This window comes from Bombus huntii, chromosome 1 (assembly GCF_024542735.1).
Source record: "Bombus huntii isolate Logan2020A chromosome 1, iyBomHunt1.1, whole genome shotgun sequence".
Classification (NCBI taxonomy): domain Eukaryota; kingdom Metazoa; phylum Arthropoda; class Insecta; order Hymenoptera; family Apidae; genus Bombus; species Bombus huntii.
Genome location: NC_066238.1, coordinates 3128668 through 3151568, shown reverse-complemented (window position 1 = coordinate 3151568; position 22901 = coordinate 3128668). Strand labels below are relative to the sequence as shown.

Below are 22901 nucleotides of genomic sequence, written 5' to 3'. Positions count from 1 at the left end.
TCTTTCTGTTCATAAATTAAGAAAAAGACTAACAATGTTGGAAATAGTAAAACGAAGTTTAAGAATATTAACTTGCAAGATGACGTTACACGTAATAAATACTTGGAAATTTATGTAGTTGAATAGAACAGTTGATAGAGTGTTACTTTATCTTGAAGAAGTTAGTTGCAATGTATATACATACAATGTATATACAATGTATATACAATGTATACACATATGCATATACACAATTCTTATTGGATATAATTGGCAGTGAGAAGTCACAAATTATATATAGCAATTATGGAATAACGCTGTTTTTAAATATTTAATAGCAAAGATTTCATGTTGAGAAAATAAATGAATAGAAATGTAGAATTTTCATGAATGATTGGATTGGAATGGTGCTTACTAAAACAATTATTAATTGTATTGAAGAGTATCGGAAAGTACATTCAATATAATCAATATATCCAATATATAATTTATCCATAATATATAAAATATGCAATATACAATGTCAATATATCCAATGTAATAAATATGAGAATCTAATGGAATAAATTTCGTTTATTTATAACGAAACTTGCTTCTGTAGTGAATTAGACTTATAGTTGGATATCATGCGGGAAGAGTTTAATTAGCAGAAAACTAGCTCTCTAATCCAACAATACGTTGCCATTGCATGTTAATTCACAAGTTTCAAAGACGAGATTATTATACATCGAACATTGTTGAAACTCTGATTAAAGTTAGAACATCTCCAGATGAACTAATAATGTCCTTTAAATATTCAAATCTCGATTCGATTTAATATGAGACTTTTCGTGTTACAGGGAAACTCTAACATCTATTCTACGTTATATCGTACATACGTATATCAAACTCATAGTTCAACAAAGTAACGCTATAAAGTAAGGGAAACGAAGTATCCACTACTTTTATTTAAGTGTCATATATCCTTTATTAAATAATTTACAACGCTGAATCGAGTCAATAAAAATTGTCAATATTTTCTTCGTAATTCTATTTGTATTTCCTCCAAGGTCTTTCCTTCGGTCTCTGGCACGTATCGATAAATTAGTAACCATATAAGTAAAGTAATCACAGCGAACACCAATATTGGCATGTACGTTCCGTACGATTCTTGAAGCACCTACGAATAAGGCGAAATAATTATTCGAGTTTGCACGAGTCTATTACATGCACGTAAGTTATGCGGATACACGACGATGATCTTCTCTGGTATGCAATAACGAAGGAAAAAAAAGTCGTTAGAAAAATATTTTATAAATTCTTCGTTGTTTTTGCGTTCCATCGATGCGTTACGAAACGCGTGTTTTTAGATTATGGAATTACAGTTCGTTACAGAAATATCATTCGCGTGTTTCATATTTGTACTAGGTACGTATAAGCATTCACGTACTTGACACATATTTTCTTTTGAAAAAAATTACATCATTACTGCAATATAAAGTGATAAATATTTATTAATGATAGATTTATAATTAATAAAATAATTTTTACGTACACAATATATACAATATATAACGTAGTCGAATATTTCTATGACCAACGGTATCTCTCGCTCGATAAACGTTTCAATTTTGCTATTGTGTTTGAAATACCGAAAGTGTAAAAACCGATCACTATCCGGAACAAATAGCTACTGATATGGGATTTTTCCCAATTACATATCTCGGGAACCTCGGGAAAATAAAACTAAACGAGGATAATATTTAGTTTACATTCAAGATTCTGCCATACGCTAATAAAAAGAACCGATAAAATAAAAATAAAGAAGCTGGTTAATGTTTTGTTTCCATATAAATTTACATTCCATAGTGATAAAAAGACGCTTCTACCACGAAAATAGAGATAAACATAAAAATGGAAGGATAATATTTAATCTACACCAATATCTTCTTCCATTCGTAACGAACAAAGATATTCTCGTCCTATTTGCAAAAAGAAAAAAAGAAAAATGAGAATTGCAAAACAATCGCAAAATAAAAACATTTCTATCTTATTGTAAAAAAAGAGAGAAGAATGATATTTGATATGTACAATTATACAGTGTATCTCGTCGAAATTGAATATCTACGTTACTTCTTCAATTATCGAAGATAGGAAAAAGCAATTAAAAGTTTATATGGTTTCAAGAACTGAACTTGATATTGTACAATACAAAAAATAGATGTTGATATGTAAAAAATGTTAATAATCTTAAAATAGCTATTTTTTGATCGTTAACAAGTATATTTTAAAATCGTGTAAACCTTCTAATCATTTCTTCCTCTCGCTTCTTTTTCCCTTAATTTAAACGTTTCGTTCATACGTGAAATCCTATACTCCGTTAATGAATAAGAAAAAGCATCCCGACTCTATTTCCAAGAAAACATACACTTGAAGTGAAACGCCATCATGTTCGATCAATACCGAACAATTTTATTCTCAAGGCAACCCAAAGTCTTTACTCAAATCGAATCAAAAATCCATCACCTGATCGCCGTTTCAATGATTAAGCAACGATGATTGTCATATCTCTCAAATACCTACCTGATAGAATTTTACCATGGTAGTGGTAGCGATGGCGTAATAGACTGAGCAGAATATGGCGGCGGGTACCTTCACGTCTATGTGAAAGATCTCGCCTACGTAGGCCAGCGGGATCGGGTTCAGCGCGAGTCCGTACCCAAGCACATAAATCACAAGGAACACGCTGGGTATCCATCGTAGCTTGGAGACGTCGTGGTCGCTCGTCAGGAGCCCGAAGAAGATTCCCATCATCGTCAAGGACACCACACAGATGGGCGTCGAGATCAGCAACAGCAATCTCTTGCCGGCCATCCTCACCAGCAACACGCACACGCTTCCAGCTAATACAATTGCACATCCAGTGATCACGATGCTAATATTCGTTGCGACCTCGAAGCCAGCTTCCTCGAATATGAACGATTGATAAGCGAGCAAAGGAGCCGCCCCCGTTAACGTCAACGCGCTCATGACAATCACAGCGATACGAAAAGCACGACGATTCTCACGCCTAGTGAACATCTCCTGCAATGATCTTCCCAACGTTCTATCGGGGCTGTGATCTTCGGTCGCCACGATCCGTTTGATTTCTTCCAGTTCCTCCATCACGTCGTCCTTTCCTAACGCCCATTTCAACGTCCTCTCCGCGGATATTAGTTTGTTCTTCTTCGTGAGGAACACGGAGCTTTCCGGTAACCAGACAAACGTCAAGAGAAATATTAAGGGTATCGAGACCGAGATCATGGACATCGTGAAACGAGACACCCATAAGCCGATCGCGTACGCTAGCATCATCCCCGTGTTTAGAAGCACAGCCATCAGAGTACCTGGACGACAAGTTTGCTTATCTTTTGGATCATCTAAGAGATCGGTTTATTTTATGAGATTCGGACAGTGTTAAGGGATTTGGGAGATTAATCGTGGTTACATTGTTGGCTTTAGGTTTAGATTTTAGGAACAGGAGTGATGGTTGTTTGGGAGGGAAAATTTTTGATTAATGGTACAAAAGATTGGTCTCTCTTTGGTTAACCGTACAATCAATGGTATAAGAATTCTGTACAAGCGATCATCGTATAATGCGATGTTTGTACGGGTTCTATGAAATTCTCTTTTTTCGCTATTGGAAATATTTAGATCTTAGAAGATTATAATCTTCTTGGAAATATTTAGCGTTATTGATAAGGTTAACGGGTAGTACAGAACCGAAAATAGAATTTTGTATTGTTAATAACAAATAAGTACTCATCACGTAATACATGTATATTATTACTATAGTAGTGCTTGTGTAATAATATTTGTATAACACGACCCTTAATAACGTGAGGCCAATTAACCTTATTATTCGAAGTTTACCTATGCTAATATATTAAAGTTCTATGTAATCTTGAATACATTATACGTCGAAAAGAAGCTTTGAAATTTCATAACGATGTACCTAAACATCGAATCAAAGGGATAAGGAGTGAATTGAATGTGATAAAAATAAAAGTATATATCATTATATATAGTCTATAATTTCATTGGAAATAATGTTAAGGAAGACGCAATTCACCGTAAAATATTTATGACGTACAGTTCGAGTCTTTCGTTGAATATTACTGATAATATTATTTGTTATATACTACTTTCTGATGTAATTTTTTCATACCAATGGTAGATTGTTTTAACGTAACATCTTTAAAAGTCATGCTTTTACTGATAATTTAATATCGAAATAACTTAATGAAAGAATAATCGTAGATAAACAACAAAAGATAGAAAACAAAATAGATAGACCGATTTCAGAAATTTCTAAAGTTTTTCACAATTTAATAGTTGAATATGTCATAACGTTTCGTTTCAACGCTTGAAACCAGACGAATGCGATATAACAGGTGTTTGCAGGTTTATCATCAACCGTTTTATTATAATAAAAATTATAAAATAGAAGATTGAGCGTGTGCAAGTAATGGACCGACATTTTCTGTCATAAATATAGCAACGGCTATCTTGAATTAAGATTATACCATGATTCGTGCGATTTTCAATGAAATTATAGACGTCGAACATTTCAATAAAAATTCGACTATTACGTCTGTGACGATCTCATACTATATAAGTAAAAAATAAAAAAATAAAAATTAGTACTACCTAACGGTCCACGGGTCTTTTTGCTGCTAACTTCGCCCAAGTACATAGGCATCACAGAATACGTTATCCCACATCCAATGCCAGCAAGTATTCTACCAAAGTAAAGCTGTGGAACAGTAGCTGCCAAACCGATTAAAATCCAGCTGGCAATCTTTGGTATCGTGGCGAACAATAGCGTTCCTTTGCGACCGATCCTGTCCATCAAAAGAAACGGCACGATTGAGCCGAGACCAACTCCGACGTACATCAAGTTCACTATCCAAACCACTTTGTCGCTGGATACTTTCACAGGATCGTCCTGCTCGAATTTTGGTATAATAGGAGTGCTCCATCCTTCGTTCAATCCACTATCGATGATCAGAAGGTTGCCTATGCGACGATGAATAATTTGAAAATATTCAGCCGCTTCTTTTTTCAATCGATTCTCCTATTCAGGTCAATGATTTACGATGCTGGTTTGATTTTTGATCAAGTACTACTTACAAACGATTCCAATAAACATCTGTCGTAATATTCCACGCTCCATGGTTGTCATTGAGCCTTCAGATTTTATAGTCGGACGGTTTGAAAGTTGAAGAACGAGAGAATTATTGGAGTTGTGCAGTCTGTTTCATTGGTTTGCGAGGTAAATATGCTGTGGAACTTTTCGAATTAATTTTGTTAGGATAGAGATTACTTAAAATCTTTGATTAAATAAATTTCTTTAAATCCGCGCTTAGAAATCGATATCGTAATAGTAAGTTATCAGTAAAAATTTCATGCTTCTGAAAAACTATATTCGTTTCTATAGACTCCTGAATTATTATAATATTATTGTTACTATAAGAACTCTAGTAAAGAATTCAATGTCTCTCTTATCGGGAAAATATTTAAATATTTGAGATATTTAGATAAGAATATGGGTTTCATTATGATTCAAACAATGAGTGTAATTGGGGGTGGAAAATGATCTCAAGTATTTCTAAGGGATTGATGATAGTTTCAGGACCAGAAGTCTTGTAGAAAAATATGTCCTTATAGAATCCCACTATGCCAGCAATTTTATGTCGAGAAGCAAGAATAAGTGAGCATACTCAGTTAATCCATAGATAGAGAAAAATAGAGTCATTCGATTATTATATTAGTATTTCCAATATTATATTAGTTTTCAATTTTTTCAAACAGGACACAAAAAGGTTTTAAATAATTAAGGTAACTGTAGCGATCGAACTTTAACAAGGTTAGTTTCAAAAAGATTACAAAAGCAATTACACTTCAGATTCAAAGTTAAATTGATTCTCAAAAATTATTTCATATTAAGTTCTTCGAATTTATGCTTGTGGAATATTCAGTGGCATAGAAATTTGAGAATATTCAGCCCTAAAATCAAAACGATCGACATTATCTACTATTTCGATATCTTAATACTTTCACGCGGGTTGATCTCGGTCGTTGGCGATTATAATAGCGTACAATTTGCAACAAAATTATCGCAAGATGTCACAAAATAGACGCATGTCGAGATGTTAAAAAAATATATAATAATATTTAAAGAAACAGAAAATAGAATTCCGCAGAAAGATTAAGCTTTCACACAACAAATCATATAGCGATCCAAATCCCATTGACGTGACAATGTTAAAATTTGTTGCCAAAAGATTTCTTTCCTTTCTATATTTTCTACAACTTCCACCAATATTATTCAATTCGAAATCGTTTTCAAACGGTTGATCCGGCCAAGTTCTGTCATACGAGGAAATCTTGGTCCTCCGTGGAACGCGGTGAACAGTCGTAAACAGGTAGTACGTGTCGGAACAGCGCGGCGATTCCGGTTTAGCTCGGAGCAGAGATAACGGAAATAAAGCCAACTAAGATACTAACAGGATCCCGTGATACGTATCCCGTAGCCAGGGCTGCAATAAGGCCGCGCTTGCGAGCATGGAAACGGCTTTGCACGCTTGTCCTCCCCCGTTTCGAGCCAGTTGTTTTCGCTTTGTAACCTTCGATCCTCTGTTACGAGTCGACGCTTTATGGCCGACGTGCCATTAGGACACGGGAAACGCGATTCTCACCCTAAATCCTTCACGACTCGAATTTATCACCGTTGCTGCTTATTTTCTCGGTTTACTTTTCATTTACCTACTTTTACCGTGTTAATTCAATTAATCATTATCGTCTCGATTCAATTAAGGAGGGACGTAATTCGGACAAGAAGGGAACGAGAAAAATTACGTTCTTTTAGAGATATACTTGGAAGAATAACGAGCTTAGAGCTTTGACGTGATTAACGCAAAATAAGAATTTCTAAGTTTCAATATAATCGATTGTTTAGTATAGTAACGATAATATCTACTGTAAAAATGAATCAATACTTTTGTGCAATACAATTTTGTACATCATAATTTTGTGAACGATAAGTGGTCGAAATAATACGGGAATTAATCTGTGAGGAAATGAGTCTCGCTGTAATAGACGCGATACGCACGATACAGTGTTGCATTATTTAAAGATAAATTAAAGACTGTAAATAATATTTGCGAGCGATGAATATTCCAAATAGTGCAAGAAGTAATTTGTGAAACTTGTAAGGACGAAAGAAGTCACATTTGTACATTTTTTAAAAGAGTAAAAATTCTATCAACATAATATTGTCGAAACGAATGAAACTGTGAACAATAACAATAATAATAATAATCGAATGATACGGTTTATAAGAATTTTGAGACATCAAACATTTATCATGTCATGTCAACATTTAACATGTCAATATAGAAAGATTTATACATACTCTTGTTGACTCTAATCAAATATTATTTGCGTTCAAGTCTAATAATGATCCATATTTAAAACATTTAATCCACAGGATGTTGGATGATACGTAATAGTAGCAGCATTATCACAAACTCGAACAGTACTCCACAGTGTTTAACGCGTTGACATTCGTCAGGATTTACGCTCATCTCGTCAATGTAACTTCGAGATAACTGTATTATGCGTTTACGACTTCAAATAACTTGATATAACTGCGTTATTTAATCTCATCTCGGAAGCCGTTATGCGACAAAAGCATGCAATAAAGACGAGCTTCTCTCTCAAGCTGATGTTCTTGCATACAACACGATCATTACGTGCCACGTGACTTTATACGACATTATCTTTACACACTGTGTCAGCGACGATTATCGTCAAACCGATTATCGTTGTACGTACAAGTATGCACGTCGATAACTTATCACTTTTGTAAATGCGGCAAGATAATGAAAAAGAAAATCGTACCGTCATATCGCAAACAGTTTTTATCCTGTAATTTTTTTAATTTACCTCGACAGTTCGACCACAGTTGCATACAAAATTCGCATAAAATTCACTTACGCCCGCACGCTAGGCGCGTTTTGAAACTCCGTTACGTCGTAGACTGGGGCTTTATGACCCACGTTATGGTACATCTGTTATCAAGGGATGAAAACTAAATGAGTTGAGTCGTTTAATACGTTCAGCGCCTACGGCGTAAATCCGAGTTGGCACGTACTTTTAGATTATGCGATTACGCGTATTATGTGTAACATCGATTTAAACGTAAGATGTAAATCAAAAAGTTATAATAATTCACATTAGATATATATGTACAATTTTCGGATCTAGAAACAATTGTTGCGCATGAAATTTAGTTCTTTTGCCTATTGATTTATTCCTAATGTCGGTTCTTGATATTCAGACACTATAGTGTGTGGAATATTATTATTGTATCGCTGTATACATTTATTTCTAATAATTAACTAGTTGATTATTTTTTAAATATATTAAACAACATCGCTGACATTCATCCCTGTCGACGATCATTCCTATTGGTCAATAATACAATCATTCTATTATATTACATATTATCAACATGATCGTCGATTCCTCGTGTTTCAGGCGCTTTCAATATTCTGAATAATATTCTGAATTCATTTCGATATTGCATTTCAATTACTGGGCCGAGAAGGAGATTTTATTACGCGTTTGCTCGTACGTTCACAAACATTTTCTCCGATATAAATCTTGGATCTGTCCATTTGTCATTTCTTTTGCTTGATAACGCAGTCTCGTCGTTGTTTATTCTATTATTCCGTCTGTTATTATTATCACGTGAATTCTGTCCATTATCATTGTCGCACAATTAAATCATAATTGCGATAATTATGGCGCGCCGCCGCGTCCGAGCGTCGTTCACTTATCGGTGAATTTCCATGGTGGAGGAATTATTGTGCTTTCATCGTGTATGGAAGAACAATAATCTATTTATTTTTCAAAACATATTCTAGTTTTCAATAAACTTTCCCTCTCTTCTTCTTATTTATTTATTTGTATCTTTATTTTTAGTTACCAGACTGTGAATGCTTATACGTTTATGTGAAATTTGAAGATATAAAAATTGCGTATAATATGCCAGAATGCGTAAAATATTGAAATGAAAGTTCCTATTGTAATATTTATCAGGTGAAAGAAATTACTGGTGAGACTCCATATTTGTTCTTAATATTAATAAAAATATGAAGCTGCGTAATAACGCACAGTTTATTAATTACTATGAGTCGAAGAATTTTACAAAATCGTATCAACTTAGAACCGATAACTTAGACTTTTTATTTCGTTTCATTTTTAACGATTTCCGAGGATATGTGAAAATTCACAGGATTATGATAAAAAACCGATATTTAATTGGACCTACGACGCGTTTCTTACTTACAGCTGAACAAAGGGCGCACGAAAAAAATATCTAGTTATGATAATAAGCGCATTGACGCGTCATCGTTACGCAATTTTTATAGAAAACGGATATAATTATACCGATTCGTAACACGGATAATGTATCTTCCTGTTGTTGCATAATGGCAAACTGTTAGCAATGTGAGTTTGAACAGATGATCTAGACGGTGTTTTCCAAGAATCTTGTTATAGTATCTATCCTTCGTTGTTACATAAACTGTAATAGAGTTTTCAAAATATGAAAATTTATTATTCCTAAACATTGTGTGTTTAATTTATTTCAGTAAGATTTACTATTAACTTTTTCTAAGAGAATTCTTCCCACCTTACGAATGTTTATATTCAGTAAATACAATCTATTCCTTCAGATTATTTACACATAGGTAATATGTATGTATATTTGTGGGAAAAAATCCATCTTTACGATTTACGAGCCTGTAATTAAAGTCTGCAATCATTTTCTTTAATCGAGATGCGTTTAAATTTGAATTCTTCTTCAAATAGGATAATCGAGCGTCTTTTATCATTGTAATTGCTATCGACATTGCTAATAGCGTATATTGATTTATATGCATGTACAAAAAAGTTCCACGAAAATTAATTTCTACTTTTGTTCGTATAATATAGGAATAATTAAATGCTCTGTCCGTCCTCTTTCTCTTTTCCGACTATTTACATACGACAGATTTCTTCTATTTACTTGTAACTTCAGAAGGCCAGACGCTGCAGAAGAACCGGAATCAAACTGAGCAGACATACAATTATACATACAAAGATAGAGCGAGAGTCAAAAATGTGAATGACAAAAATATTTTTTAACAAAATTTTATATACACACACAATAAAAAAATATGTTATGTAAATTAAAAATTCATTAGGAAAGCATAAAGTATGCAGTAATAGAAATTAATAGGAAAGAACATAGGTAAGAGTCTGTAAATAAATCAGTATCACAGGAACTTCATTTTTATAAGGTGTATACTCACTTTTTCTCATTGTATACGTATAGTACAATAGTCGTATGCACAGAATGTACAATTTATTACGTTTATACAACTATTTCTTTGACACATTTGTTCACACAGTAGCGTTGGAATGATATGAAGATATAAAAGAATCGATTGAACAGATATAAAGTATGTAGGAATACAAATGAATAGCAAAAAAGACATAAGTAAGAACAGGTAAATCAATATTATACAAATCACATTTTTGTACTTTGACTCTCGCTCTATGTATAGTATAAATGTATAGAATATATATATATTTATGTATATTTATATTACATTTACATAGTTATCTTTTCTCGAAACATTTGTTCAAACATCTATACGATACAATACTTGATACTAAAATAAGAGGAAGCGGATATACTCAGTTAACAGTTACAACAGTTGCAGTGTTGCAGATTAATCTCGATATTTTAGGAACGATTCGCATAAGCACAAATAATCCGCGTTTTATCCTCCGCATTTCACAAAATAACCTATACCTTTTTTCCCTGCCGGCAGAAATCTCCGTCCCTCTTTCCCGCTGGAAAAATGCAATCCTAAAAGATTGTATTTTTCCGAGGAAGTTTCTACCGTCTTCGTAGCTCCTATATAATTTACGACGCTGTTGTTCCAACGGTGAATATTTAGCGCACGAAAGAAAATTCAGCGCAGACGAATGCACGAATTATTTATCCAGAGTTATCTTCGCGCGTAGAAAAGTGTACGGCTGTCGATTAATAAATCGGGCAATCGAAGTTATATCCGAGCCTCGGGTGTATCTTGTGTTTTCGTTGTCGTTGTCGGTCCCGAGTAATTTTCATTCGCACGTTTCACCAACAACGAACTCTCTCGAGTCTGGCTTCCCTTTCGCTTTTCATCGCCGTTGAAAACCATAAACCATAAACGTTGGAAACTCGATGTTCTAAGTCAGTCGAGTCTCAACTATTTCGATCAGGCGTTTTGCGAGTGAAACATATGCTTGTCTACATGAAGAATGAAATGTTTGAGAGTTCTTTTCGTATTTTGCAATCTATAACACACTACTATGTATTGCGTACCGCAACATGTATGTTGGAATCGAAGAAAAGCATCGAAAATGGATACAACGTACGAAGTCTGTGTTCGTATTTGTCTACCTTTAATTTAAGTTCTCTTATTAAACATTATTTTTGATTAATTTAAAAGATTATCGCTGAATCCATTTCCAAAATTTCACCCTACGTATATGTACGTTAAAATTGTTTTGCTCGTGTAAGTACATAGATTTATCGCGTCCCTAGATTGCTAAAATACATGTAGATGTATGAATTTCAATCATAATTTTTCAAAATATGACCAAAAATTGTATCGATGACTATAATACACACTCAGATATTTTGTTTGTTATTTTTAATTGATTAATACCATGTATATCGAGTATCTTGGATAGCTTTATGATTAGAAGAAGAAGATTTTCTGTGAAAGCTTGAGCAAACGAAATTTTGAAACCCTTTTAGTGTTTCTTTCTTAGCTTCATTATTAACAAATTTTATTGCATCCTACCACTAAATTAAAAGAGCAATTGTGCATCAAGTGGACTAAAATCACGCGCACATCCATAAAGAATAAGTCAATGGTATATTTACGAAACGAAATTAAAAATTAAATTATATTATATTTTTCTAGAATTAAATTAATTTCGAAATTATACTATTTTTAAAATCATATTAGGAATTTATCTTAATGAACATTTTCCTTTAAAGTTAACAAGCATTAGATGAATTATGGACGAGGCTATAAATGGAAAAAAATATTATTGCAAGAGGAAAAATCTGATGTATCTACTAGTTTATGATATATACCTATTATGGTTATGAAATATGGTAAGAAACTTCGTCGATGATTTATTTAAAATATCATGTTCCATTTTCCGAACGTTCCAAGTAAATTGTTTCCACGTACATGAAACCTACGTGTATCTTGTTATGGTAGCAAACTTTTCGTTGAGTATGGTATGGATACATGGGGAAATTTGATACGGTATGCAAACCTTAAATTACCTTCGTTATTCGTTCATTCGTTACATGGATTTTCGCGGAGTTCGTCGCGTGTAAAAGCACGGTTCAATTCTGGAAAACACGATCACCGTGATATTTACGGTCATTCCTTTATTACCTGTATGGTGGATTATGTTACGAGAGATTCTCTTCTATGATATATTCAACGACCTTCAGCTCTTGTAATTTAATATCACTGATTTTACATAAATTTAATTAGAATAGATACAGAATTTTTCAAAGTATTGAATTTCGTAACAATTTAAAAATAAGATTGAAGGCATTTTAAACATGATATATATTCATAAAGGTAGTTCTAATAAAAAGAAAAGATAATTGAAGATTCTTAAAGTGAAAATCACTAAAGGAATAAAGAAGACGAGGTTTCTTTGGAACAGTTGAATTTATTCAACAAGATAAATTCTAAGACAGGTTTAAAGGCATCTTAATTAAGAAATATGCTTCTTCGAAGGCTATTTTTAATATAAAGAACGACAAAACGATAAGAAAGATACTATCGCTAATAATAATAATAACTAAAAGATCCCACAACGTCTTTATCGCAAGGTTTAATAATCGAATTAAGTTACCAGAAAGAAACACGTTGTTTAACCTACATTACGCGAAAAATGTGCAATGATTGATTGGAAAACCACAGAGAATTAATGACAAAGATGAAAGCAACGCGGTTACCGTTTCGCGGTGTTGTGACGAGTAATCACGAAATCGCAATTAGTTAAATGTAACCGGGATTCGCGGTTCCAATTACGTCACTGTGATCAGTGTAACGATAACTCGTCGATCGAGAGTGATCACGACAAGTTGGATTTCATCGATAACAAAAACGCTGATTCGCAACGGTATAAATAACAAAGTCCGATTACCGATGCTGACAACAATAGTCACTGTCTTTCGACCTCGAAGTATCTATTATTCTATCTTGGTATTTCATTAGCTCCTTTTTACGGTCGTCGATTTCGTAAAATCACTCGACTTAAAACAATAGATGAAACTCAATGATTTCGATAATGCGATAGTGTTCACGATTTCTGCATTGTCACGTAACACATTTGTATTCTCCTCGATTGTTGAAATCTAATTTCATCGATAGGATAAATTACCTTTGTCGATAGTACAACGAGCAATAACGCTACACTGGTGTGCCATGTAAGTTAGTGCACAATTTTTCGAGTGTTTATTGTCCTCAACTTTTCACTTTTCAAACTTTTAATCATCTAATTTCTCTGCACACAGAATATATTTTGCTGATTCTTTACGTAAAAGTCTTTGTAGCATTTATTTCTTTGGATTTTATTATTCTTGAAAAATTAATTTCGAACAAAATCTTGCGTTGCACTATTATTTGTGCAATGTTTCGGACATTTCCTAGATATATTTTCCTAGATTTATTTTATAGAAATAAACAAATGTTTTCTTTTTTGATTCTTGAAAAAATATATAGGGGCGAGTGGGGCATAATGGAACGCTTAGATAACTTTGGATTGTAATAATAAAAAATCGAAAGGCGATAAAAGCATAGGGTTTCGATAGGAGGTTTAAGTAGGCCTTAGATTATTAAAGAAAGAAAATAATATTTAGGAATGTTTAGAAATATTCGCTTCGTTCAAGTGGTAGATTTAAAAAGTGCAAAATCTTTATTCCTATGAATTCAAAATTATTTATTTATGTAATATATGTCAATATATATATATATAAACCTATGTTTTAGTTTTATTATTTCACGAACAAAGATCATAAATAAATACGTCATCTTCTTACTCAGCGTCGGTACAAGCCTCATGGGCCCACCCTTGACATTTCACGAATCGTGTCAATTTTCTGGGAAACTAGGACAGCAATTACAATTTTATTTCACGATCTACTAATTGCAAGAAAGAATAATAAGTGCCACGAAACATTTCTAATAAAAATGTTCCCTTTTGCCTCAGACGAGGGAACTTAATAAACATTTGATATTTACACTTCAACGTGATATAAAGAACCAGTGATATAAAACGTTAAAATACAACGTAAGGACTATAGAATTCAATGTTGTATTTATTGTTCGAAATTTTCAAAATACAAGTTTTAAAAGATGGTAGAGATAGCAACAGAAAATCGAAATATCCACACCAAAAATTTCTCCAAGCCTGTCAGTCAAGAAATAACGTGTGCACTGGTCGATGGTCGATCATGAACTATTGTGAGGACGTTTAATCGGTTCATGTCACACGACAACAATTCCTTCGTATCTCTTATCTAAGAGAAACATTGACGTTCAATTTTATTCATCTGCTCCGTTATACCTTATTTTCCCGTATAACGTATTTTATATTTAGCATATCGTATATTTAACTGCATTAGTTAGTCGATGTTTGTTACTCGAATCCTTTATATATCATTCCAATGAAAACACACATAGCCTAACTATTTCACTCGAAGCTTACGTTAAAGGTTAACTATTTTCTTGTGGAATGTTAGAAAATCATCAACAGCCATTAAATTAGCGCAAGAGGTAACTGCGACATATGAATTCTTACGGTATTACCTATTTCGTCACTGTGCATATGTACAGGCAGTGACACATAGTGATAATTGCATGAAGTGTTAGTAAACCCGCATAGAGAAAAATTGTAACTAATTTTTATCACAGTTCCATTATGTATTTGAAAGCAAGTAATATCGACCTTGCTAAGTTTTCTAGCACAGAATAAGACTGAGAAAATCGAAGGTCTTTGTTCGTTAAGACCATAACCCAAGTGTTTATGGCTCAATGAATTACTTGATAACATTATCTGTCATTTATGCAATGGGTAAGCACGCGTACCGCTAATTGAGCTTTTACGATTGTAACAACACTGCCGACCTTTGTGAACAGACTACTAGATCGATTTTATCCTTTTGAAGCTTCCGAATTCTTTTTGCTAAAAATGTTATTTGCTAGAAGCTAGAAGTCGAGTTTTATTTAATTGTATAAATTGTCTATCATAGGATCAAATAATATCATTAAAATAAACAAGCATTTGGTTAATAAAAAAAATAGACATTTTCAGACATTTGTTTATAATAAAAATGCATTGCGTGAAATTGGAAACAAAACATGACCTGTAGACATTCTTTTGCTATCAAGAAAGACAAAGGATTCTGGTTAATCGGATAATTGTTATCTTTAGAACACAGGAATTGAAAATAACAATACGTCGAATAGTTCTACTATTGTAAGGACTATGATTCATATAAGATTATGAAAGTGGTTAGTGAGATCAAGTTACAAGATATACAATCTCGATAGTAACTGAAACAGGTTAAAGTCGTAATGAAAATTATCAAGATTCAAGGTCAAGTGGGATAAGCGTTCCTTTGGATACTTTCCAATTACGTCTGCACGCAGAACACTTTCTCTGTATCCGTATTTTATAATACATTCAATATATGTACACTATAACGTTATCAACTTAATAAATAGTTTAATGAAATAGATATTTAATTACGGATCACCCTGTGGTGTGGTTGTGTAAACAGAGACTCTATATATGTACTTTCAATATTATACATATATGATCAAAGCAATAGCACACGCTTTTATTGAACCGAATCGTCAATTTTTTTAATATACTCGAAAGTTTGTTCATGCGGAACATTTTTTTGTTTATAAACTGTCTGACAACTTCCAATGAAACCATTCAACCCTAAACTTGGTTCGTTAGATTATCAATGATCACAATAATTTCGATTATATTGGAATTAGATCGATTAATATTAATTTGTAGTTTATATTAAATGCAGCTTATACGAATTAATTTGAATTTGTAGTTTATACTATTATATTTAATTGTTATTAGAATCGTAGTCTATATCGTTATATATATATATTGTAGACTATATCACGTGAAACGCAGAATACATATTACAGGATACGATAGAAATTAAAATTAAAATGAAGTATTCTAATATTAATGAATATAACACAAACTGTCGTGATTCGACTGTAATCCAACGATGTCAATTAAGTGAAGTCATTATATTGTACATATACTCTGTGTATTTGATACAACACTACGTAAACAAGACATCTCGCGGTTAATTACCAACGTTCTATTCATACGATATTTGTAAACCGCATCGAAACGTTGTAGAAATCAAATTACCCTGTTAAAACGTGGTTAAATCCAAGGTCACTCGGGACACTTTTTCTTAGAAAGTCTGATGATCTTCTCCTTTTCCATAAACTTCCTTTCACTTGAGATTCTGAAGTTTCGATCGCCGTGCACGATTTTTCTCAAAAAACTCAACCGTTTCTAATAAATGCAAACGGAAAGAAAATTGAATAAAGAAAGAATTTTCTTCTTCACTTGTTGCCAGTCTTGCACCTTCTTGTTCCCAATGGCTCAATGATTTCTTCCGTCAAAAAGGTGGAAGCACGCGATCGACACGCGCGCGGATCTCGGGAAGCGATCGAACGCCGTCGACGCGAGTCAGCGTCGATCTCATTCTCGAAGACGACGAAGGAGGAAACTGAACTCGGCAACGATACGTAGACGCTTAGACACGTAAAACTCACGGCTCGATTTTGTTCCAATCCCACTCTCGTTCGCTTTTATAAACTGTGACGACACGCTCCAACGCGGTTAATTATTTTCCTGTTCTTTCCCACAACATAAACGTAAAAGGCATACTTAGACTTGACATTTTGGATATGCGTCGCGGCTAATTAATAGAGAAGATTGAAATGTGAGGATCGTCTTTGTCTGTCTCGTTTCTTGCAACGTATCGCTCTTCATAATACGTTTTTCATTAACTCGACGAAACAATAACATACTCTATTTACGTTGATACGTTTGTGATTTCTCCTGTTTCCGGATCCGGAAAAACACGAATATGTCATCTGACAGACATCGAGAAAGTCTAAAATGTAAAATTTGTTTAATTGTAATGTTGGCTTTACACGACGATAATTAAAATTTATTTAATCATAACGTTGCGTTTACGCGTGTTATTGTATTACTCGATCCTTAATGGATTAAAGAATCGTCTTTTCTGACTGCGAGTCGATCACGACGAAAGTTGAAATCGATCAGGATTGAAGAGCGCAACGAGAAAGAAGGAACCAAGGTAAACCATCAAGTTCGCGGTTTCACGAGGATTTTCCTCGTTGGTTGATTTAAAAGAAAAGTCGTTTTCCACTCGAGAGCCCCGCGGTCAGTTCCATGGACTTGGCCTGCATCGTTCTTCCTCCCGTGAGTTTAATTGCGAGTAATGCGGGTGCCGATCGCGTGGAAATAGAGATAAAGCCGATTACTCGAAATCGGGAATTCCCTGGGAATTCTTGCATTCGTTTGTTTATTCTGAAGAGAAACACTTTTGTAATTATAATTAGTCTATTGAACATTGAAAGTTGAGATCTCGGAATTAATACTTGGAATTTCACACATGTACATCCGGTAATCCGATACGAAGAAGTTTGTAATTGTAGAAGCTGCGTGGAATGATCTGCGGATGCAGGGAATCGTCGAGCGACGAGTGCTTGAACATCGACAGTGAGTGAAAGAAAACGAAATAGCGATTTCCATGAATATGCGCGAATAGCATGAAGATTTAGGCTTATGACCCACGTGTAAAATATTTGAGATTGCAGTAGAAAAAATTGTATAATATGTGACGTGAGACAGATACCAGAGAAACGTAAGAGAATCGTCAGTGAATCTTTAGCAAGTGGTAGAATCGTCAATGAGTCAATGATTGCAGAGTGATTGCAGGATCGTCAAAAAATTGATGAATGAATTTATAGAAAAATATAATATATACGTAAATATATATGAATGAATATTTAACAAGTATAGCCAGCGATGTACTATAACATGTAATATAATATATATGTTTATTTCGCTTGATCTACATATATTTACAATAAATATAACTCGTATTAACGAAGAAAATGGCTAATAGCAAGCAAAAAGGAACGATATAAAATTATTGAACCAGCTTTTACGCTATTGATTCAATGCTGCAGCCAATTAACCAAATACCCAGAGATTTTGAAGCTTACTGTCCCTGTATAGGATTATTCCAAACATAAACCTCATACGACAATTCATTTTGCCAAATTTATTGAACCGCAATAAAACGCACTAAAGGAAGAAATTCGATAATATCCGATCCATTCGAATCTCGCACGACGTTACGCATAACGATGTTTCTAATTGATCCAATTGAACGCACGCTCTCGCACGTTTTCATTAAAAACATCGAGGCATTGTTAAACAAACGATTCCGTTCGAGCAAAAGTTATTAAAGCTCGAACACCCGTGCAATTTTACTATCGATATAAAATGGGAAATACGAACATCGAATATGGGAATCGTTGTTACATGTTTTCCCCGTGTTGATTGATTTCCTCTCGTTTCCCTTGCGCTTCTACTATATATCTCCAACGATATGATAGTCAAACAACTGGCCAGCCTCGCTGTTATTTTAATTGAATTAATATTCCCATTATGATCGAATCACAACGCGCATCATTCATTTCCGGCTATTATTTAACGCGCTTCTGCATCCAGGAAAAAAAGATATTTACACAAGTTTCGCATGTAATTATACCGAAATGGTACAACGAAGCAGTAGGAGAAATAAACTTTTATTCGAATCGCGTATTTGATGTGGCAAATACGAAACACGTTTTTCCGTGTTTCTCCGTTTCGTTCGATGGAAATGCACTTCTCTTCTGTTCACGGATGATGAAAAACCGTATTGATATCGATCTGAACGACTCTGTCGAAATAATCAGTCCAACAGATATTTAAACTCACTGTTTAATCCCGACAGATCAACGCCATTTGCCAGGCGAAATAAAATTGTCAGGGTATTAGTTTACGAAATTTGTACAACACACGGAGCACGAAGTATTTCTGCATGGATCGCGAGCGCTGTTTGTACTCTTTCTGATCCTTTCCAAACACGTTCCTTCGTCTTGAACAAAGCGAAGAGAAAAAGCGGACCGAGCGTAACCAAGGGTTCTCTAACTCGATGGCCTTGAACGCACCAATTCCTGACGGTTAGACCACTATAGGAACGAGTTTCGTAAATTAGCAAACGTTCGAAACTTGCCGAAACCAGAAAAAAATGGGAAATTTCTTACGACGGTTTTACAGTAACGGAGTTACAAGGAAATGTTTGGGATTTTTTGTATCGACAACTACGATAAGATTTTTACGTTGAAGATGCAAAGACTTGCAACGGTGTTGTAACCTTTAAAAAATTTGGTGATACAAGGACGATACCTGTCAAGACGAAAAGAAATGGGAAGCCTCGCCGAGTCAGAAGGCGGTTCCAATAAGAAAAAGCGAAACTCGTGACGCGAAACTGACCAAGCAGAAATGCATTTCCAAACACTCTGAGACAGCCTTTGAGACGTGGTTCTGTTGCTTTGGCAGGGTGAATGGGCATCCAAATGGTATGTTTGACAATTGCGATAGCTGCAAAGAAATTTGTATAAATCGAGTCACGGTTGTAGTGGAGATGAATGTTGATAGATATGTCCGGGAAATTCCTCTGTGATAAATTAATAATATTTTGCGCGAATTGAGAATTCTGCGAAAAGGATTTGTTTGGACCAGATGGGAATTTTGAAGGAAAGATTTTGTTTATTAAAATTTTTTTAGTTAGGAGTTATAAGGAATAGACTTTATCCTTCGAAGAATTTCTTAAGGACCTGGACATTTATAAGGAAAAGAAATAAAGAAAAACAATTGCAAGAAATCCTACGAGCTAAGTAGGAATTTTGCGATAAGGAATTTATTTTTAAACGTTTTGTCTGCGTTAAATGTAAATGATTCATTGAAATGTTTTATCCAATTTTATATCATTATCTAATAAACGTGGAATATTTTAAACAATTGTTCAATATTAGCGTATAGGACGTGCTAGCCACGCGTCCGTGATAGCAATAAGTCACTAGTTTGCACGGAATAAGAGAAACGTGCAAATCAGTTTGATTGAGCAAGCTTGTCGTAAGTGAGATCGTGAATATTATTAAACACTCGATTAGATCGATTTATCGATTGTTGCACTGCATGTACTTAGATATATGCATATTAGTATCTCATTTGAATGGAAAAAATACGAAATGGGAACATTTCTGAAAGCTGTTAACTGCACGCGAGAATGTAACGATTCGCGATAATCTATGCTAATAAAATCGTTAAACATCTGAAAGTGAAATTTCAACGATATTGCATAAACAATTGGTAATCCCAGTTAAATTTGATATTTTATTCCGAGTAGGTCGCGCTCATTAACCTGTTTTTGAAAGTTGTTCATAATTAAGCTGTATTTTCATATTTTACGGAATAACATAAACAATTAGATACTTTTGTTAAAAAGGTAAACTGGGAATATACGTGTGCCCATTTTTAATTATTATACTGCATACTGTATAACGTGTTTTGTTCGTAGCAATTGCGATCGCAAAACTCGTAATTTTCTTTGTCGATGTTTAATTAAAACGTAAAATACACATTACAAGGAATACAGTTAAATCGAATATTATTTCTTCTATAGCGGATTAAAGTACTAAACATTGTCCCGGGCAACAAACTTACTTTTTCACATTATACAGTTTCCTCTTATACTCAAAATTAAGTTATAACTCAAACAAATACACGCACATATTTTATATATACAGATTGAAAAAATACCATATCCATAAATCATATATTCACTAACTATAAATAATATATATATTTTAAGAAAAAAATTATATTGTCTTTCGAAGATGTCATTATAGACCTAATATAATAAACACAGTAAAATTCTCTTCCCAATGTATACAGTTAATAAGTTTTATCATTATTTTGTAATTACCATTCATTCGTCCCTATGCTAACTACATTATATTAACAAATTCGCAGGATTATACCGCAATTAGACGTAGAATCGCAAACAGTTAACCCGCCCCTAATTTACGACATTTACATATCCCAAATCGTTAATCCAGACCTATTACTCGGTAAACAGATAGTTGGGAAAAAAACGTTACACTAGACGCATAAAGGAGCAATAAATCTAGGCTAAAGCTTCCCAATTCACGTATACAATTTCCTGCTGTTACCTCTTTCTGTTAACATTGTAGCACTAATCGGGTAAGATCGCATCGTACAACGTTATGCAACCTGAAATCGAGGGTAAAGGGCGAACTGCAAAGGACGTCCGCCATACAAACAGACAGAGAGAGAGAGAGAGAGACAGACAGACGGACAGAGAGAGAGAGAGAGAAAACATTGCGTACAAAGGCCACGCGATGGTCCCTAAAGTATATTTACATTTGCATTCGGTAATTAAACCCCAGTGGGGTTTGCGCGATGGCCGTTCTTATCGTTCGATGGTGGAAGAAGAGCAATTGTTGGGAATCCTAAATAATTTAGCACAACGGGCGCGTGACCGAGTTATAACGAAACGGAAACCGGTAAGGCACGGAACGGTCACGAGGCAGGCAGTTGGTGATTAATAGTTTCGGTTGAACGACCGTTCCACTAGCTTCATTAAGTAATTAAATTCTCGCCCCCTTCACAAGAGTTAACGTTTCGATCGCCTGCAAGGATTAGAGCGCTTTCGTGGTGATTCCTTCCTCGAGATCATCCATTTCATCCTAAACCATTTAATTATACACACGTGAATTTGTTCATATACAGACGGCCACGTTAATATTCCAATATCCTTTAAAACAAAATAACTTTCTTAAAATTGAATTTTTCTGAGCAGTTAAAAGGATTAGTTTATTGGATGATGTGTGAAAAAGATTTGGAAAAATTGAGATTGGTCGCAAGAAGAAAACAGTAAAGATCATGTTTGAGAATAATTGAAATCTAAGCTTGTAACGAAAATTTAAACAATACGGTTCGTAGATTCGTGTCAGTTATACACGTGTTGAAAATTTCATCGTACAGCAATGTAAGTTTCATTTCGTTCGTAAATAATTCTGACAAGATTCTATTATACGTAATTAGTAAATTACCTACATATCATACTCGTGTAATTTATCTGAAATTATTTTTCATGTAATAGGTAGAAAAAATCAGACAACTGACGATTAAATAATTTATACATCAAGGATTAATAACATTTACGTGAAACGTTCTTTTTTTTTACTCTTTGCAATTACCGTGTTATAACTAAACCTGTCTTTTTCAAGACAATAATGACAAAGACATAATTGTAACCGTGTTTTAGGTTGAAAATTATTTATTCACTGTTAAAAATATTTAAAATTATTTCCCTTGCTCCATTCGTTAGTTTACAAGAAAATCGGAATAGATGTCTTCAAGAACTCTATAGAAAACAATTAATTTATTTTTTCTTTATCCATCTTATATGTGTGATAATTCGTGTAAATATGGTATAATTTGATAAATTTAAGACCATATAAGTGGCATTAAGAATAATTACTCGTTGGCCGAACGAATGTTGACAGTTTAAATCGAGACGATCATAGGGCGCGCTCCAT

At 33.9% G+C, this 22901-nt stretch overlaps 2 protein-coding genes across 3 annotated transcripts in view; both read right to left on the bottom strand.

Moving 5' to 3' along the window:
• The window catches only part of LOC126871665 (glutamate receptor 1), a 336987-nt gene that overhangs the window by 71771 nt on the left and 242315 nt on the right, over positions 1 to 22901 (bottom strand). The gene's annotated exons all lie outside the window — the stretch shown is intronic.
• On the bottom strand, positions 631 to 22507 carry LOC126872194 (facilitated trehalose transporter Tret1-like). The gene is made up of 5 exons (XM_050631853.1): positions 16552 to 22507; positions 5131 to 5289; positions 4648 to 5016; positions 2542 to 3344; positions 631 to 1138 (listed from the first exon to the last, which is right to left on the bottom strand). Exons 2-5 carry the CDS (start codon positions 5180 to 5182, stop codon positions 989 to 991), a joined length of 1374 nt encoding a protein of 457 aa, XP_050487810.1. The 5' UTR covers positions 5183 to 5289; positions 16552 to 22507; the 3' UTR covers positions 631 to 988.

Coding starts and splice junctions, on each gene's coding strand:
- LOC126872194 (XM_050631853.1), bottom strand. CDS start 5,182: ATGACAACCATGGAGCGTGGAATATTACGACAGATGTTTATTGGAATC. Junction 5,017..5,130: donor GATGTTTATTGGAATCGTTT/GTAAGTAGTACT, acceptor ATCGTCGCATAG/GCAACCTTCTGATCATCGAT. Junction 1,139..2,541: donor CCATGGTAAAATTCTATCAG/GTAGGTATTTGA, acceptor CCTTATTCGTAG/GTGCTTCAAGAATCGTACGG.